We start from the raw sequence: 27,214 nt of genomic DNA on the forward strand, positions 1-27,214 counted from the left end.
TCTACTTGGACGTTGTATAATTTCGGTTAAGATGGGGCTTCAGGTTTCCAATTATTTTTTGTGATAATTTTTTTTTTAGATATTGAGAAACCTCTTATGGAATTGAAAGAGCATACAATTCTAAGAGAAAGTCAAACTTTATTTGATGAAAATTGGTCTTGAAATGGCTGAGGTATCCAAAACAAAGCGATCCTGATAAAAGATGGTACCCATCTTTTATTAGGATCGCTTTGTTTTGCTTTGTTTTTGGATATCTCAGAGATTTCAAAACAGATTTTATATAATAAACCTTGAATTCCTCTTCGAAATATATGCTCTTTAAAATGACATATTAAAATGTCGTGACGTGGTTTCTAAATGTCTCGCAAAAAGCTAAAAGCTGAATCCTTATCTCAACCATTACTATACCTTCCCTTTAAGCATCACTCCTTTTTGTTTCAGAGCCAGACCTACCTCATTTCGTATTTGAATTTCCATCAAACATCTCAGTGTAGCATACATCTGTCCTGTAGGAGTGAAGTCAGTCAACAGTTTGTCATTGCATAACGAGTGAATGTAGTCAATAGTCAACTGCAGTGCTTACGGTTATGTGATCTCACTTAGTGATTCCTAATTGTGTTCAGTGTATCATTTGCTGAGTAGACCATGCTCTCTATCCTCAGTAGTTAATATTGAACTTAAAAATCTGGCTTAACTACTTTCTTCCCGAGTCATTCACATAACTTCTATATACATGATAATCACAACATCTACAGTGTATTTCCTCACATCATGACTCAGATTCATTTAAAAACAAAAAAACTGTACATGTTATTATGTGTCAGTGTTGGAGTTGTTAATCCAGTGAGTAATCTTTCAAATGTGATTGTCTCAGCCGTATCAGTCACTTGGCCTGAATTCATTTACCCCACTGCCATGTGAATGTTCATCTTTGCAGAGGACTAGAGGCATACTTGTGTTTCATGTTCATGCCCAAAATTTCATGAAAATCTGTGCTTTGGTGCCAAGTTATAGCTCTCATACAATACTGTGCATCACATTACCATAGTTATGAAATCAAGATTTATTTTGAGCATTCTAATCAACCAATTATTCAAATAGCCACTCATTTCTCATCTTCTTATCATCACTTGGTAGCATGGTAGTAAAAAACCTGCCAGAAAATTTATGATTAGGTTATGATAACTTTAGTCATCAGGGTTTAAAATCAAAAAGGCATTCATTACCTGGTATCTTCCATTAAAAGCAACAACAACAAAAAGTCACATAGCAATTAATCATCACTTCCAAGATCCACCACACATCACATTGTCTCATGATATGGATGTGCTTGGATCGTGCCCAGATGGTTAGGGCTTACCAATGTGTAAATTTTCTGCTGCATTTCACCCTTTGGGGAACTGGACTTGCATGGCAAATGCATGAAATAGGGATCCTTTTTGCATGGCACTCTGATAAAAAAAACATTTACACTTAAATGAAATTTAAGATACAGACTTGTACAATTCGAAGAAAAGCACTTTTACTCCATTTTTTTTCACCATACATTGTGATTAAAAGGATCATACATACCCCCACCTCCACAATTCCATCATTTTATTCATCCATCCTTAAATTCAAGTTAGCATCCATCAACATATTTGCTCCATGATTGATATACTCCTACAGTACATATTTTACATTTACCCTCTTTCTTCAGAATGTTCGCTTTCATTCAAATCATACCAGAAACAGCAATTGATTTTTCATATTACTGCACAACATAACAGAATAATTCCTTTAACAAAGGTAGTAATTGAGACATGCGTTTAATTTTTCAATATGACTAATGAAATGACAAAAGTACAGTAAATTACCCCCCTTCCCCCCCCCCCCAAAAAAAAAAACCACACACACAAAAATGTAATACACACAGACACAAACACACACACAACTTTATCCTCTACATTTATGCTTACCATAGACATTAAAAAGATTAAGTGTGCATTTCACTGCCAGAGCAGTTAATTTGATAGTGCTTCAAAATAAAAAGAAAAACATACACGTACACACACGTATCCTCCCCAAGTCTTGAAGTGTTTTTAGCGGCACATCACTTTGCATGATTCATTTGCACACTTTTGCACCATGCCGCACGTGCGTTTGAAGTTTGCCCATGTATGAAACTGCACAAACTCAGTCTGCACGATAAATTTCTCATCGAAATTCCCTAGAATTTTGAAGAAAATGCTTTCACAGTTTTGCAGTTTGTTTGTTAGTTTCATATCAAAGTTAATATGTCACTCTATGAATTTTTTTTGTTAGTACTTGATGTGTATTCATTTGATATTTGCTTCTGTGAAAGACGATGATTTGAGTGTGAAAAGTTTACAAAGAATTACTTGCATCTGAAGAATTATAACCCTATTCATCACACAGTATATAACTCATGTACAGGGCCATACATAGCAGATCAGTACTGAAGGGGCAAAAGCCCCTGGAGATACTTTCAGAGTTGGTCTTTTTATGGGACAGTCAGTGCTAAACATTTCAAGATAACAGATTAAATGTGACAAAATGATGTATCTCAAATGATAAAAAGGTATACTAGAGATATATGAAATTCTTGCAAAAGTTGAGGGCATAGGGGGTATGGAAAATACCACTGCCCCTCTACAGAAAATTCTTCTGTGTATGGTCTTGCTCACATACATATTATATCATCCAGAGTGAACTAAAGATTGAGATACAGTACACATGACAACATGCAACACATCACATTTCTATTTTAATTTGCATCTTCCTTTTCCATCCCTTTTTTGTTTTGCTTCCTCTCATTCCTTTCGCCCCACCCACCTGCCCTCTGATCCCCGTTAAACACACTCACCTGCCCTCCAAAACTTCAAAACTAATATCGTGTGCGCTTTTATACCGAATTGCTTTGCAATATCTACTCCCTGTGTTGTGTTAATATTGCTTTCTGCAACCATCCCCATGATGTCTGTGCATGTGATGGGTGTGTTTGGAATTTTGGACGTACTATGTCGGAATTGTCCTCCGGTGTTGAATTTTATGTTGTTTGTACACCTGTATGTCCATCCCTTGACCAAAATTTGTTCAAATTGCCCTATTCCGTGTATGTATGTGTTTACCACTAAACCTTCGTTCCTATTCCAAATGTTGTGTTCCCATGTATGTCCCATTACGTGTCACCGTCATTTGCACCAAACACAATCACCCACCGTCAGCCCTCGGCACCTTCCACCCCGCCTCAACCCAAACGCACCCCGCCCAAACCTCCCCCCAAACCTGTCCTCCGCCCCGCCCGCTCCGTCCCCCGAGCCTCCTCTGCGTACGGGATCAAGGGCTTTGCCCCCGTCAGTCCCAGCAGGGGGTTTTCCACCTCCTCCTCCTCTTCCTCCTCCGGCAGCAGCGGCTGGCCCAAAAGGCCCAATAGTTTCAGCTCTGTCTCCCTACAGCAGCAGGTTCCCGAGGAGCGAGTGATGCCCAGGGCTGTCGTCACGAAGGTGGAGCCCCCCACTGCGGGTAGGAAGCGGTCTAACGTGGTGCTACCACCTAGTCTGGAGGAGACCATTGTGCTGAAGAAGACTAATGCAGGATTAGGTGAGTTCATTGGTTGCTTCTATCCTGTTCACCCATTGTTATGAACCAAAACTGCAATTTATGTGGCACTGGTATTACACAATGCTATCCCTCTAATTTAGAATTTATCAACTTATCCTTATAAATCGCTTGAAATACGTCTCTTGATTTACTAGTAGGTCACTTCAAGTTTTAAGTTTCCATTCTTTCCGGACTATACATCATGCTTTTATACAAACCAACATGCCTTACAAACCAGCTTGTCAAAATGGCAAAACTGTTTTGAGACCATGGTCCTGTGTGGGTTTATAAAGCGAGATGTGAAGCCACTTTGTGCAATGTTTCGATTACATACAGAAACAGATGTGTTTTGTGCAAGCATCCCGACCACCCCACCCCACTTCCCACCTCCCCTGTGTGATAATCTGCCAAGGTTATCACCAAGCTATTGTGTGATGACAGTTTGGTAGGAACTTCCTTGTGGATAACACCATTCGACATGTACTGAAGCATTGAGCCAGACAGTGGTCACATTGTTCACCGCGCTTTCATAGCAACACCGACCAATCACTTTTCACTGTCCATCAGGCTGACAACGGTCTGCCCTTTTTCCTGCTTTGAATTTACCCATATTCCTCCGCTGCAATATTTGTTGTTGCTTAGACAGTGACCTGATAGGAGTAGCGAAAGCTGACATACTGTATTAAGTGTTGGAAAACCAGCTTATAGCACCTTACATGTTCAAGGGAAATGCGTAGACACAACAGTCTCAAATACAGGCAGTGTCATACCTTGTGTCATGGGTCGTTCAAACCCCCAGTCAGTTCTGAACAGGACGGTATGTATGTTAAGAGCAAGATTTCTGATTCCTTTGGTCATTACTCGGGTCTGTGGTAACATACTATTACGCATGGGTGTATCTCTTTTACAGTTGTAAGTCGTGTTTGTAATTTTGTAATGAGCTCATTAAAGGCAAATGTCAATCACCATATGCCCTTTGAATGCCTCCTGGGCCCCATTTCACAAAAAGTTGATGCGATAGCAACTCTTGCTAGAGTGGCAGTTGACATGGTAGCAACAAGAATCCAGCTTCCTGATTGGCTGTTGTTATGGGAAGTTGCCATTCCAGCAAGAGTTGTTATCCTAACATCTTTCATGAAATGGGGTCCTGGTGTTCAGCGCCTGTTGTTGTTTCAATGCAGTAGATACAAGGAAATGTTAAAGGTAGGGAATCCCATTTGCATGCCTTAAATGACGAGTTATATAAACACAGTGGTATGTTGAAGAGAGTATCATTTTAGAAACTCCCATAAAGTATTGAAAGTGGAAGGTAACATTTAGTACATTTTTATTGACCGTTAGATTTCGAATTGAATTCTTTTCGGGGCTCACCGTAAATTCCAGTACATTACTAGGCTACCTTTGCAGACCCATGCACTGCATGTGTGTCCATCATGTATATTTTGTGAATAAAGTTCATCAAAACTTACAAACATTTCTATATACATTCTTGCCACACACTCTATATGTTATTACATCAGCTCTTATACTTTTAGATTTGTGTTTATAAGATAAAAAATACAAAAGACTGCAACAAAAAGGCTTAAGTGTGGCTGACACACAGAACTACTGAGTAGTTGAGTTTTGTGCATTATTCAAATTGTAGATAACTGTTGACTTCCAAATTTCTAAGCAGTGGCCTAAACAAGTCCCCTGAGGTTCATATTTAATGTTTTGCTGCATTTTGGGAGTTCTGTAAAAGGTATCCCCTACCTTTAAGAATACAATAGATTTTTTTTTTTTTTTTAGTTACCCAGTACAGGGAATTAATTGTACGATTGATTGTACTGTATTTGATTTGGCATAAAATTGATGCAGTTTTGTTCACTGAAAATTTATGTACAGTGCTTTCCCATTATAACAGACACGGTTATAACAAAATTCCAAATACATCGAAATAAACATTCAGGCCTCAACTGTTTTTTATTATCATTGTTATTGTTGTTGTTATTATTGTTATCATTTATTTGGCCATACAATTGCAATATAATATACATACAGAGGTACATGTATAAAATGTAACGAAGTGGCACATGGGCCAGGGCTCACAAAAGTGAAATTCTTCACTATTACCTGGGGGCATATGAGCCCCCATTGTTATTTATTTGTTTGGTTATAACAAAATTTTGAAAGAATTTATTTTCGAAAGAAAATTGCCAGTCCCGAGGACTTCATTATAATGGGAGTCCACTACATCAAGAGTTTGTCTTATTGACATAAAGTGCAGGAAAGTAAAGCCCAAATATAAATGTGGATTGAGTGAAAGCAGCAATATTAGTAGAACACATCGGTGAAAGTTTGAGGAAAATTGTGCTATCGATTCAAAAGTTACGAATTGTGCATTAAATATATTTCTTCAAACTTTTTTTTTCTTGTCAAACAGGCCTGACGGTCAGTGCCGATAAGTCCAATGGAGTGGTCATCAAGTCCATCATTCGCGGTGGCTGTGTCCAGCAGGATGGCCGGCTTTCCGTCGGCGACTACATCACGGCGGTCAACGGAGAGAACATGCGGAACCTGAACAACAACACAGCGCGGGGTGTGCTTAGGAGAAGCTTCCTCCAAGGGACTGATATTTCGTGAGTGTCTCGATTCGAAGGCAACTTCCACGGTTCTGTTGCATGGAATAAAAGAGTCAAATGGCTCTGGGACGCAGACTTTGGTAGATCTGTACTGAAAAGCGTAGTATATACATAGTGTATGCCAATTGGAAGATGTTGGTCTTATGAGCCGTTTGTACCACGCCGCCATACAGACAATCTTTCGGCAGCATTCAAGTATGTGTGTCTTATGCTAAGATCCTGAAGTGTGAGGTATTGATGAAAGTGTTGCCATTTTGAGGATTGTATATTCTGATTCAAAGATTACCCATGACCAAATACATACCATGCAACTTGTTTTAAACTAAATCAGCACAAAATTTTATCTTTCACTTACAAAACCCTACCCTATCATCAAGTTACTGTAAAAGTGAAAATTTTCATAGAGTTCAGACTGCAAGAAACTAGTGCAAAAATAAAGCATGCATGTTTTGTTTTGTTTCTTGTCTGTGTATTTGTGCATTAAATATATGAAACACTATTTTACTGTGTTTTGATTCTGCAGGATAAAAAAAAAAAAAAACATGTAAAATGTGTGAGCACCAAAGATTACTCACAGGAAAGCTTCTTCTTTTACAATATTTCCAAAGATTGCTTTCATTGGTAAATGTCAGGAGTTGATTTCTAATGATATTTCTTTTTCCTTCTTCCCCTTTAAAAAAAAAATGGCAGTGTAACTTATATTGCTGCCAGTAAAGCAGCAGAATGCTTGGAGAATGGCAGCACACCATCAGATTCCCCGAGAGGAACGCCTCCCCCAACCATGCCCCGCCCAACACCCTCACCGAGACTGGCCAGCAGGTAACGGGGCTGACCCTTGCACCCCTTGGGTTTATTTAGATCAGTAGAACAATTCAGGAAATCTAGTCCCACTGTGATCATGTAATGACCATTATTATGCAGTCTATGGAGATGATAAACCTTTCTTTCCTTCCCATCTCTGTCCATCTCTCCATCTCTCTATCAATCTGTCTGTCTATCTATCTATCTCCCTATTTCTTTCTACCTACATGTATTACCATAATTATGTTGGGCAGACCTTTCCCTACATGCCAGGTTTGAAAGCAAATATCTGCACTTCTGAGTTTACACAGAAATTTTAATAAAGCTTCCATTCACATTTAAAAGGCTATATATTTGGTCTGCTTGGAAGCTAATATATCAACTGGAAGTGCTTTAATTTAATGTTTGTTGCATTTTCAATGAGTAATATGTAATCACTTTTGAATAAATGCTGATATGTGCTTTGAAGTGATTACGCATTTACTTTGAAATGTTTTTCTTTTAGTTGCCCAGAAACACGCTCATAATATTACATTTGTAAATTTTTCAGTAATGAATGTGTTGAAAGTAAGAAATTATTAAGCAGGGGGGGAAGGTTGAAGTGTGAATTGTAGAGGGAGGCAAATTGAAGAAAATTCACATCTCAATGAACGTGTTATTGCTTGAAACCTACACAATGTAATCCCCCTTCTGTTACCCCATTGATGCAGTCCTCCGACAGGCCAAGCCTCCAGCCCTGAGGTCCTCCAGACAGTACCAACGGAGGAGAGCCAGTGGGGGGATGTCAAGACGGTGGTGGTCACCAAGGAGACGGGGCGGAGCCTGGGCATCAGCATCGTTGGAGGTACAGTGGCTGTCAACCCTCCATCTCAAAGCAAAGATTTAACAAATGCTAATAAATTCTTATTCAGTTAGGTCATGCATGCAGGGAAATGATTGTAAACGGTTTTGGAATGAGACTACCATACAAGCTGCGAGCGCAGTTGCATTAAACTCATTCTTAAAACTGCATCTCTCGTGTGTCAATGTGTGTGTTTGTCTCTCAAAATTATATCTGCTTGTACGTTGTAGTAGCAGTACATAACAATTCATAACCAGCATTCAGCAAAATGTGCAGTCAATACATCAGTGAAACTCAATATAAAACACTTCATATGATGCTTAAAGGACAAGTTCACCTTCATAAACATAAGGATTGAGAGAATGCAGCAATATTAGTAGAACACATCAGTGAAAGTTTGAGGAAAATTGGACAATCGATGCGAAAGTTATGAATTTTTAAAGCTTTTGTGTTGGAACCGCTGGATGAGGAGACTACTAAGGCTCGTGATGTCATATGAGTACAACAGTATAAAGAAAATGTGAAGAAAATTCAACATATTTTCACTTTTTTCGCATAATAAAAGAGCACTTGACTTGCCTCTTTCTAAAGGCAATGGAATAATATTACCCATAACATATGTCAGTAACGAGTCAAGGGAATATGTACTTTTTTCAAAAGATGAAATTTTGTGAAATTCTCTTTATATTTTCCTTATATTGTTGTACGCATATGACATCATACACTGCAGTAGTCTTCTCATCCAGCGGTGACTGCACAAAAGCTTCAAAAATTCATAACTTTTGAACGGATTGTCCGATTTTCCTCAAACTTTCAATGACGTGTTCAACTAATATTGCTACATTCTCTCAATCCTTATGTTAATGAAGGTGAACTTGTCCTTTAAAGAAGATTGCAGTATGATTTTTTTTAGTGAATGTTCTGCCGTAACGTTTACCGACAGAACTGATATGATGGTGCCAATGATTTGAGTGCAGTTCAGTATGATTTGAATCCAGAGCAGTGATGTCTTGCACTTTAATATAATGAGTGCTATAACTTTGAATTCATCACCAAGTTCATTGTCGGTAGTGAGTAGATAATGAGATTGTGAGTACTCTCGATGTTGATTTCTTACAGGACGGTCAGGTGACGGTCAGGTGGTTCAGGGTATCTTCATCAAGCACGTCCTGGAGGACAGTCCAGCTGGGAGGACTGGTCAGCTGAAGACAGGAGACAGGATCCTGGAGGTGAGGTTGATAGCTTGTTACCACAGCAGGAGAGCTGCCGCATCTCCCTTATTCTATAGGAGGCTTGTAGAATATCTTGCCATGTGCTGACACAAGGAATAAAAGCACCCCCCCCCCCAACTTAAAAATTATCATTTTACATCTATTGAAATGAACACAACACTTGAATATATCCCTGATTTCACTTTAAGACCTCCCAGATTTTTCTTTTGATTTGTGAATATTTGCAGCCTTGCTGTAGGGGCAATGATGGCTTCTGACCATTCAAATGTACAAGGTACACAACATCTGAAGAGCAATTGTCAAAGTTAGCAGTGAAGAGGGAACTTTACAGGACACTTTGGATTTTCTTTTCACATAAAAGTACAAATCTGTTTGATTTTTGATACTTCAGCAGTGTTTGATTTTGTTTGGCAAAAATGTTACATTGAACTATGAATTTGAGTACTTTATGTTTATTGTAGATATTACCTGAACTATAGTGGAGTGTTTTTTCTCCTACCTTGAAGTGTTTCCTTCTCCCATTCAAAACTGTCATCTGCAAGTGTATATCAGAGTCAATTCTCTCCCTCTTTGCTTCCAGGTCAACGGGTGCGACCTTCGAGAAGCCACCCACGACCAGGCGGTGGCAGTCATCCGCAACGCTTCCAACCCGATGCGCTTCCAGATCCAGAGTCTGACCCTGGGCTCCCCAGCAGCAATCGTAAGTTCCATCATTCCGTTGTCCAAACGCCCCAGCCGCGTCAGCCAGCTTTCTGGTCTCTTTCAGTGAAAGAAAGAAAGAAATAAAAGAACATAACCCCCTCCCCCCTCAAAGACAAAGCAAAGAGGCACTTTCCTTTCATCTTTGTCCGCACCCTGTCATCACTTTCCTTCACTTCTCCTCACCTGGCTAACTCAAGATTTTGCGGGAAGCAGTGTGTGCTGGTTGTAAGTGTGATATTAATCATTGTAAAGGCGTATGCGGGTCCCCTTTGGCTCCTTTTTCTTCTTCTCTACTAAATTCCAAACATGTCACCAACTTTTAAGAAGGAGAGCTTGCTGCTTTTAAAGTCTTTTACCATCTGCTCAACCCCCAAAAACTCCTTGGATGGATCATCAGGAAGAAAGTCAAATTTTGCCAGCAGACGTTTTAAAAAGTTTCCTCAAGAATTTGACTACTGAACATGTTAATAGGTGGATTGGAGAGGTCAGCTGCACTGACCAAGTGGTAGCGAATGAGTATCATGCCATTGCCAGTGGTCTGCAATCGGTCAAAGAAGGCAGTGGTCTGCAGACGGTCAAGGAAGACCAGTCCGTGCCACCTGATGCTCACTTTATAGTGCTGTGTAGACGTTCGTTCAGATGTGAGCGGAAGGCATAACAGTGAAGGGAGTAAAGCAGTTTTCATTACGCCAACTTGTAAAGACCATGTGTGCTAGGGACCATCACAGAATACAGTATATGGGAACAGTGCATGTATGTCATCTTTTCAAGTGTAGGATAGAGCGTAACACAGTGAATTATCACAATTTTTTTTTTACAATACTCTAATCCTTTTGTATTGTTTTATGGCACACATTCTATAGAATGTCTCTTTTCATACAAACTTGTAAGAAAAGCAGAGTTGAACATTTTGTTTGATGACATCATTACACAATTCATACATTTTGAGGCAAAATATCTTCCTTTGGAACTTGTGTATTACATGATTAAATCATAATTAGGTGTTATCAAGATGTTTGTTCCAAGTCGTTCCATCCACAAGGCTTTGTAAATATGTGTTGATGACCAGACTAGCTATAGCATACCTCATGCTTCAACAGGACACGGTTTGTATGAGAATACAAACCAAAGTGAATGGGCCAAATTTTCAGAAACCATTCCAGTGCATCTGAGGAACATGGGGTAAAGTCGAGATAGTATTCCATGTGATTTAGTATCCAGTGCTATATATATTTTACCAATTTCTTACACTGTTTCACTCTACAAATTGCAAAATAAGGATCTTGGGTAAAGATCTATATTCATCTTTTCATGTATGGAAGGCAGTTTGCAGGCAGATTGCCATTCAGTGATGTTCCATTTTGATTGAGTGCTGACTTCAGCCTGAATCCTGCACAAACCATATTTATTAGCATGGGGAGTGTGTCAGCTCTGTATTGACTCGAACCATACGACTTGCTGATGGAATTGTAATGGCTGTTAGTTAGTCTTGGTGACCAGCCGTTTAGATAAGAGCACAATGTACAATTTGGACAGAAGCGATATGCTTCTGGAGATTTGTTGAGTCTGTTCATGACATTACACCAGGATGGTCCACAAGGGGTTTCAGCATGTCGCTGCAACATGCGCAAATTCTTGTGCAACATCCTTAAAAGCCAGCAACATGCTTTGCAACATCCTCAAGAATTTGTAACAAGCTCAAAATAATATGTATTCAAACATGTGAAAAACATGTGACAAAACTTCAAACTACCTATTACTTTAACCCTAAAAGGGCCGGGGGGGGCAGAATCCGCGCCCCCCCTCGACGTTTCGCGCTATAATTCTGTAACGCGAGAAGGCCTCATCGCGAGGCTTCTTGACTTTCTTCGTTCAAGTCTCGCGCAACTTTTGAGACCAAATTTGCAACGTCCGCGCATACTTTTGCGAAGCCACGCCCATTTTTGTAACGGAATGTCGCTCCAAAACGGGCACAATTTTGTGATTTTGTGTGCATTTCCTATGGAAAACAGTGCTCTGTCATGAGAGGCATAAAAACCTGATTATTTTTACAATTAATCACTTTCATTGATTAATTTTGTGCTAATTATGGTAGAAAAGTGGTCAGTGACAATTTCCAATGAAAAAACAAAGAAAAAACAAAAGTTGAAAAACAAAGAAATACATAAGAAATTCTGAAAACAATAAAATACATAAGAATTGAAATGAGTTTTGGAAGTTTTTGTGATGTACAATTGTTGAATATGCTAAAACAGATTTACAGATCAGAAATTAGACTCTCAATGCTTTTAATTAAGCTAAAATATCACCTTGAGCTTAATTTGCATAATTAATTAATTAAAATTAGAAATTGATTGTTTAAACAAATCTTATAACACAATCTTGTAGATTATGACGCGGGTCTCACGCATGCAAAATTTCATCGCGATCGCACCACCGATGGCCGAGATCTCAGGGGGGGGGGCGGAATCCGCCCCCCCCCCCCCCCCCCCCCCCCCCCCCCCCCCCGGTCTGAGCATAGCCAAAAAAGCCCGGCCCCTTTAGGGTTAATATTTGTGTACAAAACATGAGAGAGAACAATGAAAGTAAGCAGCACAAAAAGAGATATGCTGCAAAATATTGCATACTCTATGCTAATGATGCGCTCTGCAGGCATACAATTTCTGCAATATTCTCACATTCTGAGCTTGCAACATGCTCAAATTTCAAGTTGTGGACCACCCTGATTACACTTTATTGCACCATTCAAATTTTTGCATTGGAACCAAGGCCTTTCTGTGTGAAAGACCAATGACAAGATTTAAAATCCAGTCAGCAATGCGTTTGTGTATTTTAGACCTCAACTCATACCATACAGTTGTACATGTAGCTTTTTGATGTTGTAGTGATTGTAAATATGTGTGCTCCATTCCGCCAGTATCAAGTGTGCTTTCATTCAGTGTTACACTGTATGGCGATAATTGTCTGCAATAGTTGCCTCAGAGTCACATGTACAGTCAAACTCGGATACCTCGACGTCGGATAAGCCGAATATCACTTACCTCGGGGGCAAAATGAAAGTCCCGATTGTTCCTATGGAGTTTCCGTGTATTAAAATTCGCGTAGCTCGAAAAAGATAACTCGAAGTTCGGTTACCTCGAAGGGAAATCTAATGTCCCGATCTTAATTAACTTATTGTTTTTCCCAGCATGTTGCTCGAATCGAAATTGCAAACATCACTCAGCATCTCCGATTGAGCGCGCGTGGACAGCGAAGACATGTCCAAATGTTTTCACACTCGATTGTAAATATTCTGAGACCAGAACAATCGCGCGCCCAAGAAGAAATACCCGATACACAGCTGACAAGGAAAATCCCCAACACCTACCAACACACGTACATGGTATGCACATTGCACCCGTGCCAATGGAGTGCTTTACGATAGCACTACGCGCTGCCTCATCATTTGCTTTTCTTTAACCACTGTGTTTTGATTTTTGATCGAGACGTCATACCGTGCGCGTAGATTTCCCAACCGTCGGGGCGCACCTGCTTACGTTGACAGTTATATCTTTGCCATTAATCACGCTCCACTGTCAAAACATCAATCTCCCTCGTAGTGCCTTTTCTTAAACTATTTTTTTTTTTGCCTTTCACGAAGTTTACTTCCCCGAGAACGCAAGCACTGAAACTTTTTTTTTTTTTAGCAATGCGATTATGAAAATCTGGAAGTATAGGCCGATCACAATGAAGAATAGAATACACAGGGCTCCGCACTAAGTTTTATCGGGCCACCAATATCATTGATTTTTATTTTCAGGTGGTCGAAAGTAAAATCTGGTGACAAAAAAAAATCAGGAAAAACAGAAAAACTAAATCGGTCCTACTAAATATAGACAAATTAATATTAAGCATTATTGAAGTGATACAGATGCCCATGTCTAAAACAAATGAATAGAAAATTCAATCATCTTACTCTGTGTTTAAAGATTTGACAAATAGGTGTAGAGATTATTATAAAAGTTGATGCCCATATATTGAGGAGGTCAAAACTTACGTTTGAAATGAGAAAATTGGAGGATTTGCTGACATTTGTTAGCATCCGACATTTGTTTTAGCATTGTAAAAAGCCGAAAGTTACCGTTATTCATTTTTAAATGTAAAAGCAAACTACCGACATTCATTTTAGAATCTTACGGAGCTGAATACTATCCTAATCCATTTCCAAACGTGAAAGCAAACATCCGCTATTTGTTGTAGCATCTAACTGAGCGGATTAATACCATTAATCATTTCCAAATGATAAAGCAACAATCTGTTATTTATTTTTGCATCGTACGGAGCAGAATATTACCGTTATTCATTTCAAACATCCGACATTTATTTCATTATCGAACGGAGCCGAATGTTACTGCTGTCCACTTCCGAAAGTGAAATGAATCATCTGACAATTATTTTATCATCGCACGGAGCCGAATGTTACTGTTTTTCATTTTTGAACGTCAAGGCAGACATCAGACATTTTGGACCATGAAACGTATAGCTGAATGTTAGTGATATTTATTTCGAAAATGTACCGTAGCAAATATCCAATATTTTTTTATCATCATATGGGGCAGAATGTTACTGCAGTTCACTTCCAAATATGCCAAACGTAAAAGCAATCATTCGACATGTATTTTAGCATCTTCCTGAGCTGAATGCTATTGACATTTACTTTCGAACGTAAAAGCACACATCCGGCATTTATTTTATCAGCGTACGGAGTTGAATATTATTGTTATTCACTTCAGAACATCAAAGCAAACATTCAACATTTATTTTAGCATCTTCCGGAGCTAAATGTTATTGCAATTTAGTTTCGAGCGTAAAAGCAAACATCCAGCATTTATTTCATCATTGTCAGGAGTTGAATATTATTGTTATTCTTTTCCGAACGTCAAAGCAAACATCAAACATTGATTTTACCATTAAACGCAGCTGAATGTTACTGTTATTTATTTCGAATTTAAAAGCAAACATCATACAGTTATTTTAGCATCATATGGACATGATGGAGCAGAATATTACTGCTATTTTCTTCCGAACATAACAACGATCATCTGACATCTATTTTAGCATCTTCCGGAGCCGAATGCTATTGCTATTTACTTTCGAAAGGAAGAAACATCCGACATTTACTTAACCATCGTTCGGAGTTGAATGTTATTGTTTGTCATTTCCGAACGTCATAGCAAAAATTCGACATTTATTTCAGCGTCTTCCGGAGCCGAATGTTATCCTTATTCATTTCCGAACGCAAAACCAAATATCTAACATTAGTTTTAGCATCATACGGAGCTGAGTCTTATCGTTATTCATTTCCAAACGTATGAGCAAACATCCGACATTTATTTTAGTATCATACCGAGTCGAATATTACCGTCATTCATTTCCACAATTAAACGCAAACCTCTGACCTTTATTTTAGCATCTTACGTAGCCGATTGTTACCGCTGTTCATTTTCAAAAGTCAAGGCAAACATCCGACTTTTTTTTCTTTTTTTTGGTGGCGCGATCGGGCCACCAAAATCTTTATTTCTGAAATTTTCATTTCATTTCCGATTTTCACTCAATTCATTCATATAAAAGTTGATTCAATTCAAATTGACAAGCATGCAAATAATCAATAGGCACTATAACAGACACCATGTTGAACATCGATAAACGTCGAACATCGATAAACATTGGATAAGTCGAAGAAAATTCGACGTACGCGTACCTCGAAATTCGCGTACGTCGAACCATTTTCTTCAGTCCCGACGAATTCGAGGTATCCGAGTTTGACTGTATGTAAAATATGACATTGTGTGTATATATTTAGACTATTTTGCAATTATTACAATTACACAGAGGCAGACCTTGCCATAACAAAGGTATTATAAAGCCCGGAAGACATTATGCTTATTTTTGATAGCAATGTGTCACTACAGACCATCATTTTTGTTTAATTTCTTTTTCATCCTGAAAGATTTTGTCAGTGAAGTCAGGAATTCGGTTACATCTAAAACTGTATGTGTGTTACAGTGGTATTTGGTTTTGTAATACACTTGCACACTGTGCAGTCTCAAGGCACATGTATTGGTGCATTTGGTTTCATTGTAGTTACATCACAGTAACACTTGCACAATCAGGGAGTGCTCACTTTTTCTCAGAGTCTATCGTTCATTTTGTACTAGATTAGACGGTCACATTCCTCACAATGTTTGCAAAGAAAAATATCCCTGCCAGATGAATTTAATCCTCCAAAGGCATATAATCAATTCTTATGCTTGTTCCTTCCTCCACCTGTGAAATACTGTATTTCCCGTATATTTCGCAAGGTTTTTATTTTCGTGAATTTCGCAAGTCGGGTGCTATTCACAAATTTAACGACATGCCAAATTATCAACTCTGATCTTGACATACATGTGATGTGCACGGGTACATTCCCATGTTCATAACTGTACTCCACGTTCCCAAATTTAACCACTCAGAAAATTGTTGTGAAGTCCCGATTCATGAAAAATTAGACTCAATAAATTGAATTGTATATATATGGCATATACAGTAATCATTGTGGATCTAACTAGTAGTTTTTGTTCAGCTCACTATAGGTTTTATGTCATGTAGTTCATCGTATATTATCTATCAAAATACATACTGTATGAAGGAAGTACTTTTGATATCCACTCAACATCTTGAAAATTTATCTACACATTGGAGTGAACGGATTTTTACAACTCATATCTATAGAGGGACTATTTATTTGCCAGTTTGATGTATTCTTTCACATTTATCTGCCAAGATACACACAGCGCAGTTGATGGCCTGTGTTGTTGCAGTTTGGCCGTGTTGACCTGTATCATTTGTAGGAAAGTAGATCGCAGAGTTGATCTTTGCATTTTCATTATAGTGTTTTGTAACTCTGTATTCACATTATCACTTCTGTATTCATATCATGCAAACATTTGTCAGTGTTAATTTTCTGACCGAGCAAGGTTTATGCTTATTTTTGATTATGCTAATTTCAATTCATTCTTACATGTATTCATGTGATTTATGAAGTTGCTAAGTACAGTGTAATTATTATATTATTTAGTTGTTTGATTTTAATCACATATTAGTGATATATTAACTACATTGTATTCAAGACTGTCTCAGTTTAGACAGTTTTTGACATGCATTGCAGTGGACTAAGCATTCGGTTGGAATTTGGCTAGCTGACATTTCAATTTAGGATGACTTTTATCCCACATTGGTTACTGGTGCTATTCTTTGACATGTTATTAGTTTGCTGCTCAATATCAATGCAAAATAATGTGTACTGCCAAACTCCCCAAGTTGATGTGTGCAAATGGAATGGTCTACTAATGTACATCAAAACATGCAGCAACAAAATAGATTTACATGTACTGTATGTACATTCTTTATGAATAAAATCAACTCATTCTTTAAGCATTTCTTTTTTCCTTTGGGCAATTGCTTGTCTTAATGCAAGGAAGACACATTCTCTTTTTTACAATAAATTGTGCAAGACTGCATTCAAAATATACCTCTTTCACATAAATTTTGTTCAAGTCGCCCTCGAGCCTTGCCATGTTTATCATGAAATGTATGAATTTGTGCAGGGTTCACCCTTGGATACTTTTGTTGCGCTTCCATCCATGCTTGCCACAATGTGCTTTGCAATACAATATACATTATCAACAATTTGTTTATGGTAATTGAACGTGTACAATATTTTCATCATAATTTATCAGTCATTGGATGTACTCTTGATGTTTGTAGTTGAGTGTATTCACTGTCAATTATTTATACAATATTTTGTGTATTTGTGTCATACATAATAAAGCAGCATTATGCACTTTGAATATTCACACTCCAAGCACTATGCAACTTTTCTTTCATCAAATGCATTCCTCCCACACAATTTATGTTTCAACTCCTGTAAGTTGTCATACGGTGATAAGGGATGTGGTTATAAATACAGTCTTCGACAAATATTTGAACTCTTGGGTGAATGTTTTTGACATGACAGTATAAATGAAGGACTTGGACCCCTCTCAAGCGGAATTATCAAACAAAATTATTTGTGACAGATCACCCATGAAGATAAGGGGGTGATGAGCATTTCGGAATTCATTCTACATAATTTGATTAAATGATTTCAAAAGTTGGTTTCAAATATTGGGATTCTTGAGTACTTGAAAAGTTTGCAGGTTATGATTTGATTCTTTGACATTTGAAAAATGAATATCACATTTATAACACATGTATATTTTGGTTATTTCTCAGATATTGTCACAAAACTGAATGATATGGTCTGATAAATATCACATATCAGCCTAGGAGTTTTCAAATTCATGAATTCATTGATGAAATTTCATTTCTCTCACAAATCGAACATAGATTTAACTGCTTGATTTCACCTTGTTTTTGTATTTCATTTTTTTTTACACGTTTCATTTGTATCATAACTGGTGAAAAAGCATTCATTAGATATCTGTCTTGGAGACAATTAGTCTCAATTTAGATAAGTCTCCTTCACTCTTTTTATTCAGGAATGTTTCAAGTTTTAATACAGTTCTTCTTCCATTTGTAAATCTTTTACAAACATTTGTAAATCTTTTACAAATGTTTAGATAGTCTTTACCATTTTGCTTTGAAAACCAAGAAATGCTGCTCTTCATAAGGTTTTGCTTGTCCCACCATGCCGGACTTACAATACTTGGTACCAAGTGCAGCTAAAGAGAGCTATAGATCACATCAAGATATGCCTTGAATACATGTTTGACTGAGCTTGATATCTGCATTATGTGTGATGTGTGTCATTGTATGAAAGCCATAAAAAGAAATTAATTTAATTAAATCACCATAACAGACAATGAATCATCTGCAGTCATACAAGTTTGGTTGCACCTGCAATAGATCACCCCAGATACCCACAGCTTGACTTTGATCACCTTCATTTTGCACATCAGAGGTCCACTAACACAGGCGCTTGGAAGCTTTGAGGAATGCCTAAACATACATTGTAGCCAACACAAAATGAAAATGTATCCTACATGAAGAGAGAACAAAAAAGATAAGTGATGTATATTGATTATATGCCTTTACAGTGAAACCAGTTAATGGTATAATCTGTCAGACATTGATAAGAATTATGTGCTCTATACTTCAATTAGACTAAAAATCCTCACTTGTTATAGGAACTCCAACTTCAAGTTAAAAATAAAAGGTTGCAGGTGTATATTATGGATGTGAATGAAGTCACTGCTTTACACCTGTGCCTTCTGTTTTAAGGCAGTACCTCAATACCAATGCTGTGCATCACTCTGGCACAATACGTGTATATTTCCAAACCGAAGTTACTGGGTCTAGGGCATTTACCCCCTTGACAATTACCCCAGACCCTTCCCCTGACCCTAACCCTAATCCTAATCCTGAGCCTAATCCTAACGCTAACCCCAATTCTAACCCCAATTCTAGTACTAAACCTAACCCTATCCCTAATCTTTAGTCTAACCTTATCACCAACCAATATTTAGTCGGGGGGGGGGGGGGGGGGAATTGTCCTCGTTGGGTAATTGCCCTGATACGGTACCAGCTTAAAATCTACCATAAATCCACATACAGTATCCTGTGTATTTCTGAGTAATGTATGGGGAACTCTGCTTAGGAAGAATATGAAGTACTGAATGCAAGTTCATTGAGATATATTGCATTTTTTGCTGTTCCTGCGAAATGTATGAAAGAGACATGAAATTTAAATCCAGTAACTTTTACATGAGCACAACATGAGCCCTTATTTCTACATGGCATACATCTTTCAAAAAGATTGGTGCACTCTATGTTACAAAGGTGTACTTTTAGCTTTAATGTATTCATGGAATAGTTGCACATTCATTCTTCTTACAGATTATGCTCTGTTGCTGTCTGTTGAACTTATGACTGTATCATCGGCAATGCTGAAGTCTAAATAAATGTGTACACAAGCTTTGCTCATATGACTTTACTCAATTATCATGCTTAATCGTTAAAAGCACATGTTTGCTAACTCCATTTTGTTCATGTGATATTCCTCCCCCTGTTGTAATTTCTACAAAACAACACAGAAACAACTAAAGCTATCCTATTGCTGCAACCATTTTTAATTCTACAAAGACTGCCACTGCTTTTACCATCACTTCATCTGCAACTTCCACAAACAATTTTATTTGCCTTGCCCATATTAAACTGCTTTTTCACTTTCTCTTTCTTGCCACTTCTAATCTTACTCACTTAAATTGATTGACAAATTGCCCTTTGCGGATGTAAATAAGCACTTATTGTTCAATGTTTCAGTATAAGCCATGATAAAAATCAGGCATACATCTATACTCAAGGTTGGACTCAAACCAATAATTTCCTGATTACTAGACAGGTGTCATATCCAATAGACTGCCAAGCTTCTGCTCAACAGCCAGGGCTTGCTTTTACTTTTTATAGCAGAGGGTACTGCATATTTATTCAAATGAATGAATTAATTAATTCAACATGGCATTTATAAAGCTTATTAAATGCTTCCTTTTTTTGACAAGTATCGGTGCCCATATAGAGTAGTATTACAAATTTTCATTCTTTTTTGTTAAAAAAAGTGAAAGTTCCAATTTGGATTATTTTATTTCCTATACAAGGCTACTCTTTCTTGATTATGATTTCCCCTTGTATGTTAATCAGTGTGTGCTGGCAAGAAAAACTTGGGATTGTTTTCAACTTTTGTTTGTTGTTTGTTTGCTGTGAAAAAAAAAATGATGACAAATTTTTGCATATATATTTCAAACATGAGTGACTGATTCTCAAGATCTTCAGCATGAAAGGCTTGTGATAATTCTTTATGATTGATCAGCAAAGAAGGACAGTGGTATGAAGCTGAAGCTGCAAAAAGGTGTTCGATACTACTTACCTCCTATTTTTGTGAAGAAGGGTGAAGTTCCTGGCTTAGGCTCATTCATTCTACAGTCTTTTGTAGGGGGCTATCTTCCCCTAAAGTTCTGGGTGCATATTGCTAGCTAGGATTTAGGGGCTTGCTGTGAGGAGGACACGTTCTATAAACTTCTGAAGAGCGCCGGTCGAGCTGGAAAACTGCTTTATTACGTGGAGGGGCATACAGAATCCGGCAGAAATTTGGGTTTTCGCTGCAGTCATAACGTAAGTTTGCATGCCCTGCTGTGTCCCTACAACTTGAATCGTGATTACGGTGGTTTGTGAATGTGGACTTGCGACCTTCGCAGTATGATTACACTTTAACTGTATGAAGTTGCCACAGGTCCTTGTGACATCTGACGGATTTCATTCAATATGATTTGTGAACATAGATAGCTTATCCAGGTTTGCAAATTCGTATGATTCCTATCTGATGTCATATAACGTCACTTTAACATCTTATAGAGGCTCCTGTGTTCTCATGAGCTTAGATAATACTTGCAGAAACCTGAAATTAAAATGTAGTAATACTCTTAGCTGTTGGAGTATTATTGTTGATTGATATGATTATAGTAGAGAAATGCAAAGAAAAAATGTCTCAAAAAATGTCATCGCCCCTGACAAAGTCTTCCAATTGCCTTGCTACCTTCTGGAAAGATCATTTTGGCACATGACTTGCTCGTTTTGAAAATGCAAACCATAGCAAAACATTGTTCTCTCCACTAATTGCTATTTTTCTCTTTCTTTTATGCCATATGTTCTTTTCTGAGTTTACTCTCTCGGAATGACACATAAGCTCTCCCCCCTCAAAATGAAAAGCAAGTAAGTTTTGAAGAAATCAACCTTTGCATGTGGATTTGAGCTTTTTGAGCTCCGCCCCCTCATTTTGCAGGCTCCGCCTCCTCATTTTGCAGGCTCCATTATCATGTGCATATTTGACCAACAATCAAACTTAGTCCACTAGCAATACTGAACTAGTGTATTCCTCTTTTTTTTTCTTTACTCATTTTCATTTTGCCCATTAGTTTGAAATAACTTGCATGGACTGGTTACTCCACCTGTCTTGTGCATTTGTCTTGTGCATTTTGCTATAAAACATTAGCTGACTACACAATCCAAAGCAGGAATTTTTGTGCTGTGTAATACACAATGCTTATTTTGCATATCTCCCAACCCCACTTACAAGTGTGCCTTTTTATTTTTAGTAGTTTGAATCCCTGCATACAGCTTCATGTAACACTTTGCCTAAGTCTTTATTGAAGAGTCAATATAGGCAAAAATATTTTACATCGTAAGCATACAGCACTGTGTGATTCTAGTTGAAAGTTGACACGGAAATATCAAAGGAATGAATATATATTTTTTCCCCTTCCTAGTTTGTCAAATTGATTTTGTAAGGTAATCGTTTAAAAGTTCAGAATACAGTCCTCTCCTGGATTTGTTAATCATACACATTTGTAGTTCAGATTTCAACAAGTCATATTTACATACAATGCTTCATTTGATATGGAGCACCCCACAGTGAGTTGTTGTGGTTTTCTTTCATCATTTAGACCAGTGCCGTATATAAAGAGAGTCTGGCCAACTCGGTTTTTGGCTTATGTGTTTTGAAGCCTGTGATTGGTCAAAAGCTGGTCCCGTGATCTACAGGCGCCATGTCGTTACTGAAGTGCGCTCATACGCAGTGCCCATTGTTAACTACCCCTTATTTGGCTTGGTTATTTTGTTACGTCTGAGCGTAAACGCTAACCCTGTAACGCGTAATACGCTCGGTAACGACATGGCGTCCAAATTAGCAGTTGGCCAGACTCTCTTTATATACGACACTGATTTAGACAAAAGTTGTAATCATCATCTATTCTTAATGATCATTTTGACAGGTAGGAAGCCTACCGTGCATTTATAAATTATAGATCCCTGTAAAATGTCAGCTTGCAAATACAGATGGAATCTCCACACATCCCATCATTGATTTTGTTTTTGAATTGATCAGTTCTAAAAACCAATGCATCTTAATTTTACCAATTCGGGGCAATTGTACATCACAAAACTCACCATGCATATCATAGTAATCACACCATACAAAAGTTTACCATAAAATTCATTTATTTCAATTTTTTGTGTTCTTTGGGAAATTTGGGAGCATCCTGTGAAGATTCCAGCTGAAACAAAATGTGACATATTGGGGGGGGGGGGAGGAGGGCTTCAGTTAGATAATCAAAATAATGTGAAAGTGTATCCAAGTAGTGCAATACTTACCTGCAAAATTTTTAAAGGGTAATGTCTTCTGAAAAGATGATAACAAACTCCAATGTCTATTTAATCCAAAAGATATTTTATTCCTCACCCTATAATGGAATATCTAGGTAAGCTGTAAAGATACATACTTTACTCAGGGCTCAATATTAGAGGTGGTGGCCCAGTGGCCCAGGGCCACTAAAAATTGATGTCGGGCCAGCAAATTTCTAGAAAGGATATCTGATCAGACAGCTAAAATTCAAAATTAATTTCTATCTTTCCTTTTATTTCGGGCTGCTACATTTCTTTTTCGGGTTATCAAAATTTCAGATACAAAGATTTTAGTGTCCTGAATGGGTCACCAGAGAAGGAAAAAAATAGTGTCGAGCCATGCTTTACTACCCACAAATGTATGGATTAAAAATTTGTGCTTGGTGTGTATTTTATGCATCACGTTTGACTCTGAATGTGACACTTCTTTTGAGCATTAGCATACTGTAGTTACACTTGCCTACATACAGATGTGTAGCACCCAGTGAAGTGTTTTAGCTGGCCTGTTTAGTAAACTTTTAGCAGCATGCATTACTGTGATGCTGTTCACTCGTGTTCTTCGGCATTGATGCTCAGTAAAGGTATATATATATGACAAGATAACTTCAAAAACTTGTACAATTTAATAGAATACCTCTGCCTTGCTGTGCACTTTCAAGTGTACATGGTGTACAAGCTGTAATATAATATCCTTTAAAAATTGCTTTCATTTCCTTTTGTGTGAAGTTAAAATTTGTGAGGGCTTATTCAAAGATAATGTCAAGTTTCAGTAAGGGCAAATGTTTCTCCAGAAAAGTTTGATGTTATCTTATGTTAAATGCATAAACTTGAACTTGTCTCACACACAACCTCTGAATATTTTTGGCACCTTGAACATATATGTGGCCACCCAGCTCAAATCCCACAAAAAGTCTCAGATTAGGATTCTCAGTATTGAACCAAAATAGTCATTTGGGTTGACCGACTCAAATTGTTGTTGGAATATATAATACCAAAAGCATTTTGGGTTTAGACATTACACTTCAACCAGGGTTTAGGGCCAATCTGCTTATAGAATATTGTTCTGGTAGTTTTCTAAAATTGCTGAATGTTTCTGCTTAAGCCAAGCACACTATACTTCACTACCTGAAAGTAATGTGTCATTTATATCATTAATGGGTAAAAGGGATGGTATAGTTTTGGTTGAAATGGGGCTTCAGGTTTCCAAGTCTTTTGAGAGAAAATAAGAAACCTCTTTTGAATAATGAAAGAGCACTTTTGAAATGGCTGAGATATCTGAAAACAAAGTGAACCAAAGTGGTCCTAATAAAAGGTGGGTGGTACCTTTTATTAGGACCACATAGTGTTTGGATATCTCAGCTATTTCAAAAACTAATTTGCATTAAATAAACTTTGAATTCCTCTTAGAATTGTATGCTCTTTAATATTTCATAAGTGCTTTCTAATTATCTCGCAAACAGTTAAAGGGTGTGTACAGTTCTGGTTGAGGTGAGGATTTAGCTTTTAACGTTTTGCGAGATATTCAGAAACCACTCTATGAGATGTCAAAGAGCATGCAATTCTAAGGGGTATCAAAAGTTTAATTGACGAAAATCGGTTTTGTAATGGCTGAGATATCCAAAAACAAGGTGAAACAAAGAAATCCTAATAATCCGCCTTTTATTATTATCACTTTTTTGGATATCTCAGCCATTTGAAAACCAATTTTCATCAAATAAATGTTGAATCCTTCTTAAAATTACATGCTCTTTCATATTTCATAAGAGGTTTCTCATTATCTCACTTAGGAATGTTCAAAACATGAATCCCCACCTCAGCCAGTACTGTACAGTCCCTTTAAAATCTGAATCTCCCATCTCAACCAAAATTCAGCCATTCCTTTAATGTGATTTGTAGAAAGACATATATTGTCATTACCAGTTTTATTTTCCTTTTGTCAGAATGTGGACTTGGTGCTATCAAGGAGGTATTTCTCTCATACCTCCTTGGTGCTATCTTCCACTTTCAAGTCATTTTAACCTCCGCCAAGGAGGTTATGCTTTAGTTGTCGTTGGTTTGTTTGTCTGTTTGCAAAATAACTCAAACGTTGTGAACAGGTTTGGATGAAACTTACAGGAAAAGTTGCTGATGACATGAGGAACAGATTATTGAATTTTGATAGTGATCTGGGAATTTTTGAAGGATATTTTCTTTTGGCTGATATGGTCAATGTACTTAAAAGTTCAAGCTACGCGTATTTGAGGTTTGCATACACACACATATGCCTGTGCTCTGTTCGAGGTGCTGTGCAGCAGGAAGTTGATGAGGTAAACACAAGGACAAGGCTCCTGGTTCAAGTCCCATGGCTGTAGTGGCTGTGTCACTGGACAAGGCACTACCGGTCTATCCTCGGGGTCATCCCACAAGACCGACACCCATGAGTCATAGCCCATAAGTTCGACATTGAAAAGAGGTCCATTAGTCATACAGCTCATGAGTCATACAGCCCATGAGTTCGACATTAGGCAAATAAAGCCCACGAGTCCGACACTAGGGAAAAACAGCCCACGAGTTTGACAGATACAACACGGGGCTTAATATGTCGGTCTCATGGGCCTTGTCAGCTTAGTGTCGAACTCGTGGGCTGTATGACTCGTGAGCTGTATAACTTACGGGCTGTATGACTCGTGGGCTGTATGACTCGTGGGTGTCGGTCTCATGATGTGCACCCTTATCCTCATTGCTTTGGATAGTCACTTGGATGGGACTGAAAGCTACATAAGCCCATGGTTGCTTCCTCAGCATTCATGTTAAATAAATTAATTCTGATTTTTTTTTTTTTAAGTCAAGAACTAGGCTGTGTTGATTTCTTCTCCTTTTGGGTGGTTATTTTTAAACAATTTTGTGCTGACAAAATGCCTCTCCTGTGCAAACACAGTAGCTCCACATTGCTGGATGATTTTGTCCAAATAATGCTCATGGTTACCATGTCAACATAATATGTAATATTTACTTTGTGTTGATGAAAATCAGGAATCAGTGAATATCAATGTATCAGTATCAACAATTCTAAACATCAGCTGAGGCCATTGTGATCCAGTGTTGACTCCTTAACAACAACTAAGGAGTGTGTCAAATTGTCATGTCAAGAAACTCGTCAGGTGTTTAGGGCAGACTCTGTTTGTGAAAATTGTGAAATTAGCTGGGATATCATTTTGGATCGAATCAAATATTCAATTTCAAATCTTAGAATGCTTACTGTTGCATTTTTCTGTACTCTGGCAAGGACTGACTGTTGGTCTCCGTTCTTCCAGCATAATCTTGATAAATTTATAATTTACACCATTTGTCAGTTTTTTAGGTTTCAAATGCCTCGTGAGGATTGTGCTTCAGTTTGCGGCATTGCATCATTTAAGTTGGTTGAAATAGATTCACAAAACAACAAAGTTTCATGGAGATTAGACGCGTTGAGGAGCATATTAGAAGAGCTTTGGTGAAAAACTCAAGTTTGTGTTCATTTGTACTACTTTGGTACTTCCAAATTTCAAGGAACTTGAAGATGGTTGAATGATTATTCATATGTTGTTGGTTGATTTTTCCTGCTCTTGTCATAGGAACATGTATTGGAACATATTTTTGAATGATCCTGTAATACAGTTAGCTTGATTTTTTTAAAGAATGGAAAAGTATGTCAGTCATTTCATTTGTTTGTTTTCATTATTTTGCAGCTTTCCAGCATGTGTAGTATTTACCGAATGCATGTACTGACTGACGTGTCTTGCATTCTGTTTTGATCAAAGTAAACAGCATGTTTTGATTTTGCAAGATTCATGTGAAGTAGCTTCTAGTTTCTATTTGTTTTGTCAACGTAAGATATGCCACATTGATGAAAATGAATGTCTATGAATGTCAATGCCACTTTTACCATGTTTGTGCTTGTCAGAAAACTTTTGATCACATACAGTAGTGCAAGGGTAAAACTATATGAAAATGAAATGGTGTGTATTTGATAGATATGTCATGAACAGCCGACTTTGTGAAATGCCAATTTGTATTGTGAGGCCGTGGACCAAGAGATGTCCAGCATGGTGGCAAAAACCTGTTGTACAGTATGTCCCAAAAAAATTACAATCAGATTTTCGAATTGATAACACCCAATATGTTGACCTGTATAAAATGCT

General features: G+C 37.7%; 1 protein-coding gene across 1 annotated transcript in view; it reads left to right on the forward strand.

Moving 5' to 3' along the window:
* The window catches only part of LOC140237229 (multiple PDZ domain protein-like), an 82,633-nt gene that overhangs the window by 38,443 nt on the left and 16,976 nt on the right, over positions 1-27,214 (forward strand). The window contains exons 17-22 of the mRNA XM_072317172.1: positions 3,228-3,603; positions 6,026-6,221; positions 6,915-7,043; positions 7,736-7,869; positions 8,986-9,095; positions 9,679-9,798. Of these exons, the coding sequence (XP_072173273.1) occupies positions 3,228-3,603; positions 6,026-6,221; positions 6,915-7,043; positions 7,736-7,869; positions 8,986-9,095; positions 9,679-9,798 (1,065 nt within the window). The remainder of the gene's footprint in view (positions 1-3,227; positions 3,604-6,025; positions 6,222-6,914; positions 7,044-7,735; positions 7,870-8,985; positions 9,096-9,678; positions 9,799-27,214) is intronic.

Source organism: Diadema setosum, chromosome 13 (assembly GCF_964275005.1).
Source record: "Diadema setosum chromosome 13, eeDiaSeto1, whole genome shotgun sequence".
NCBI lineage: Eukaryota > Metazoa > Echinodermata > Echinoidea > Diadematoida > Diadematidae > Diadema > Diadema setosum.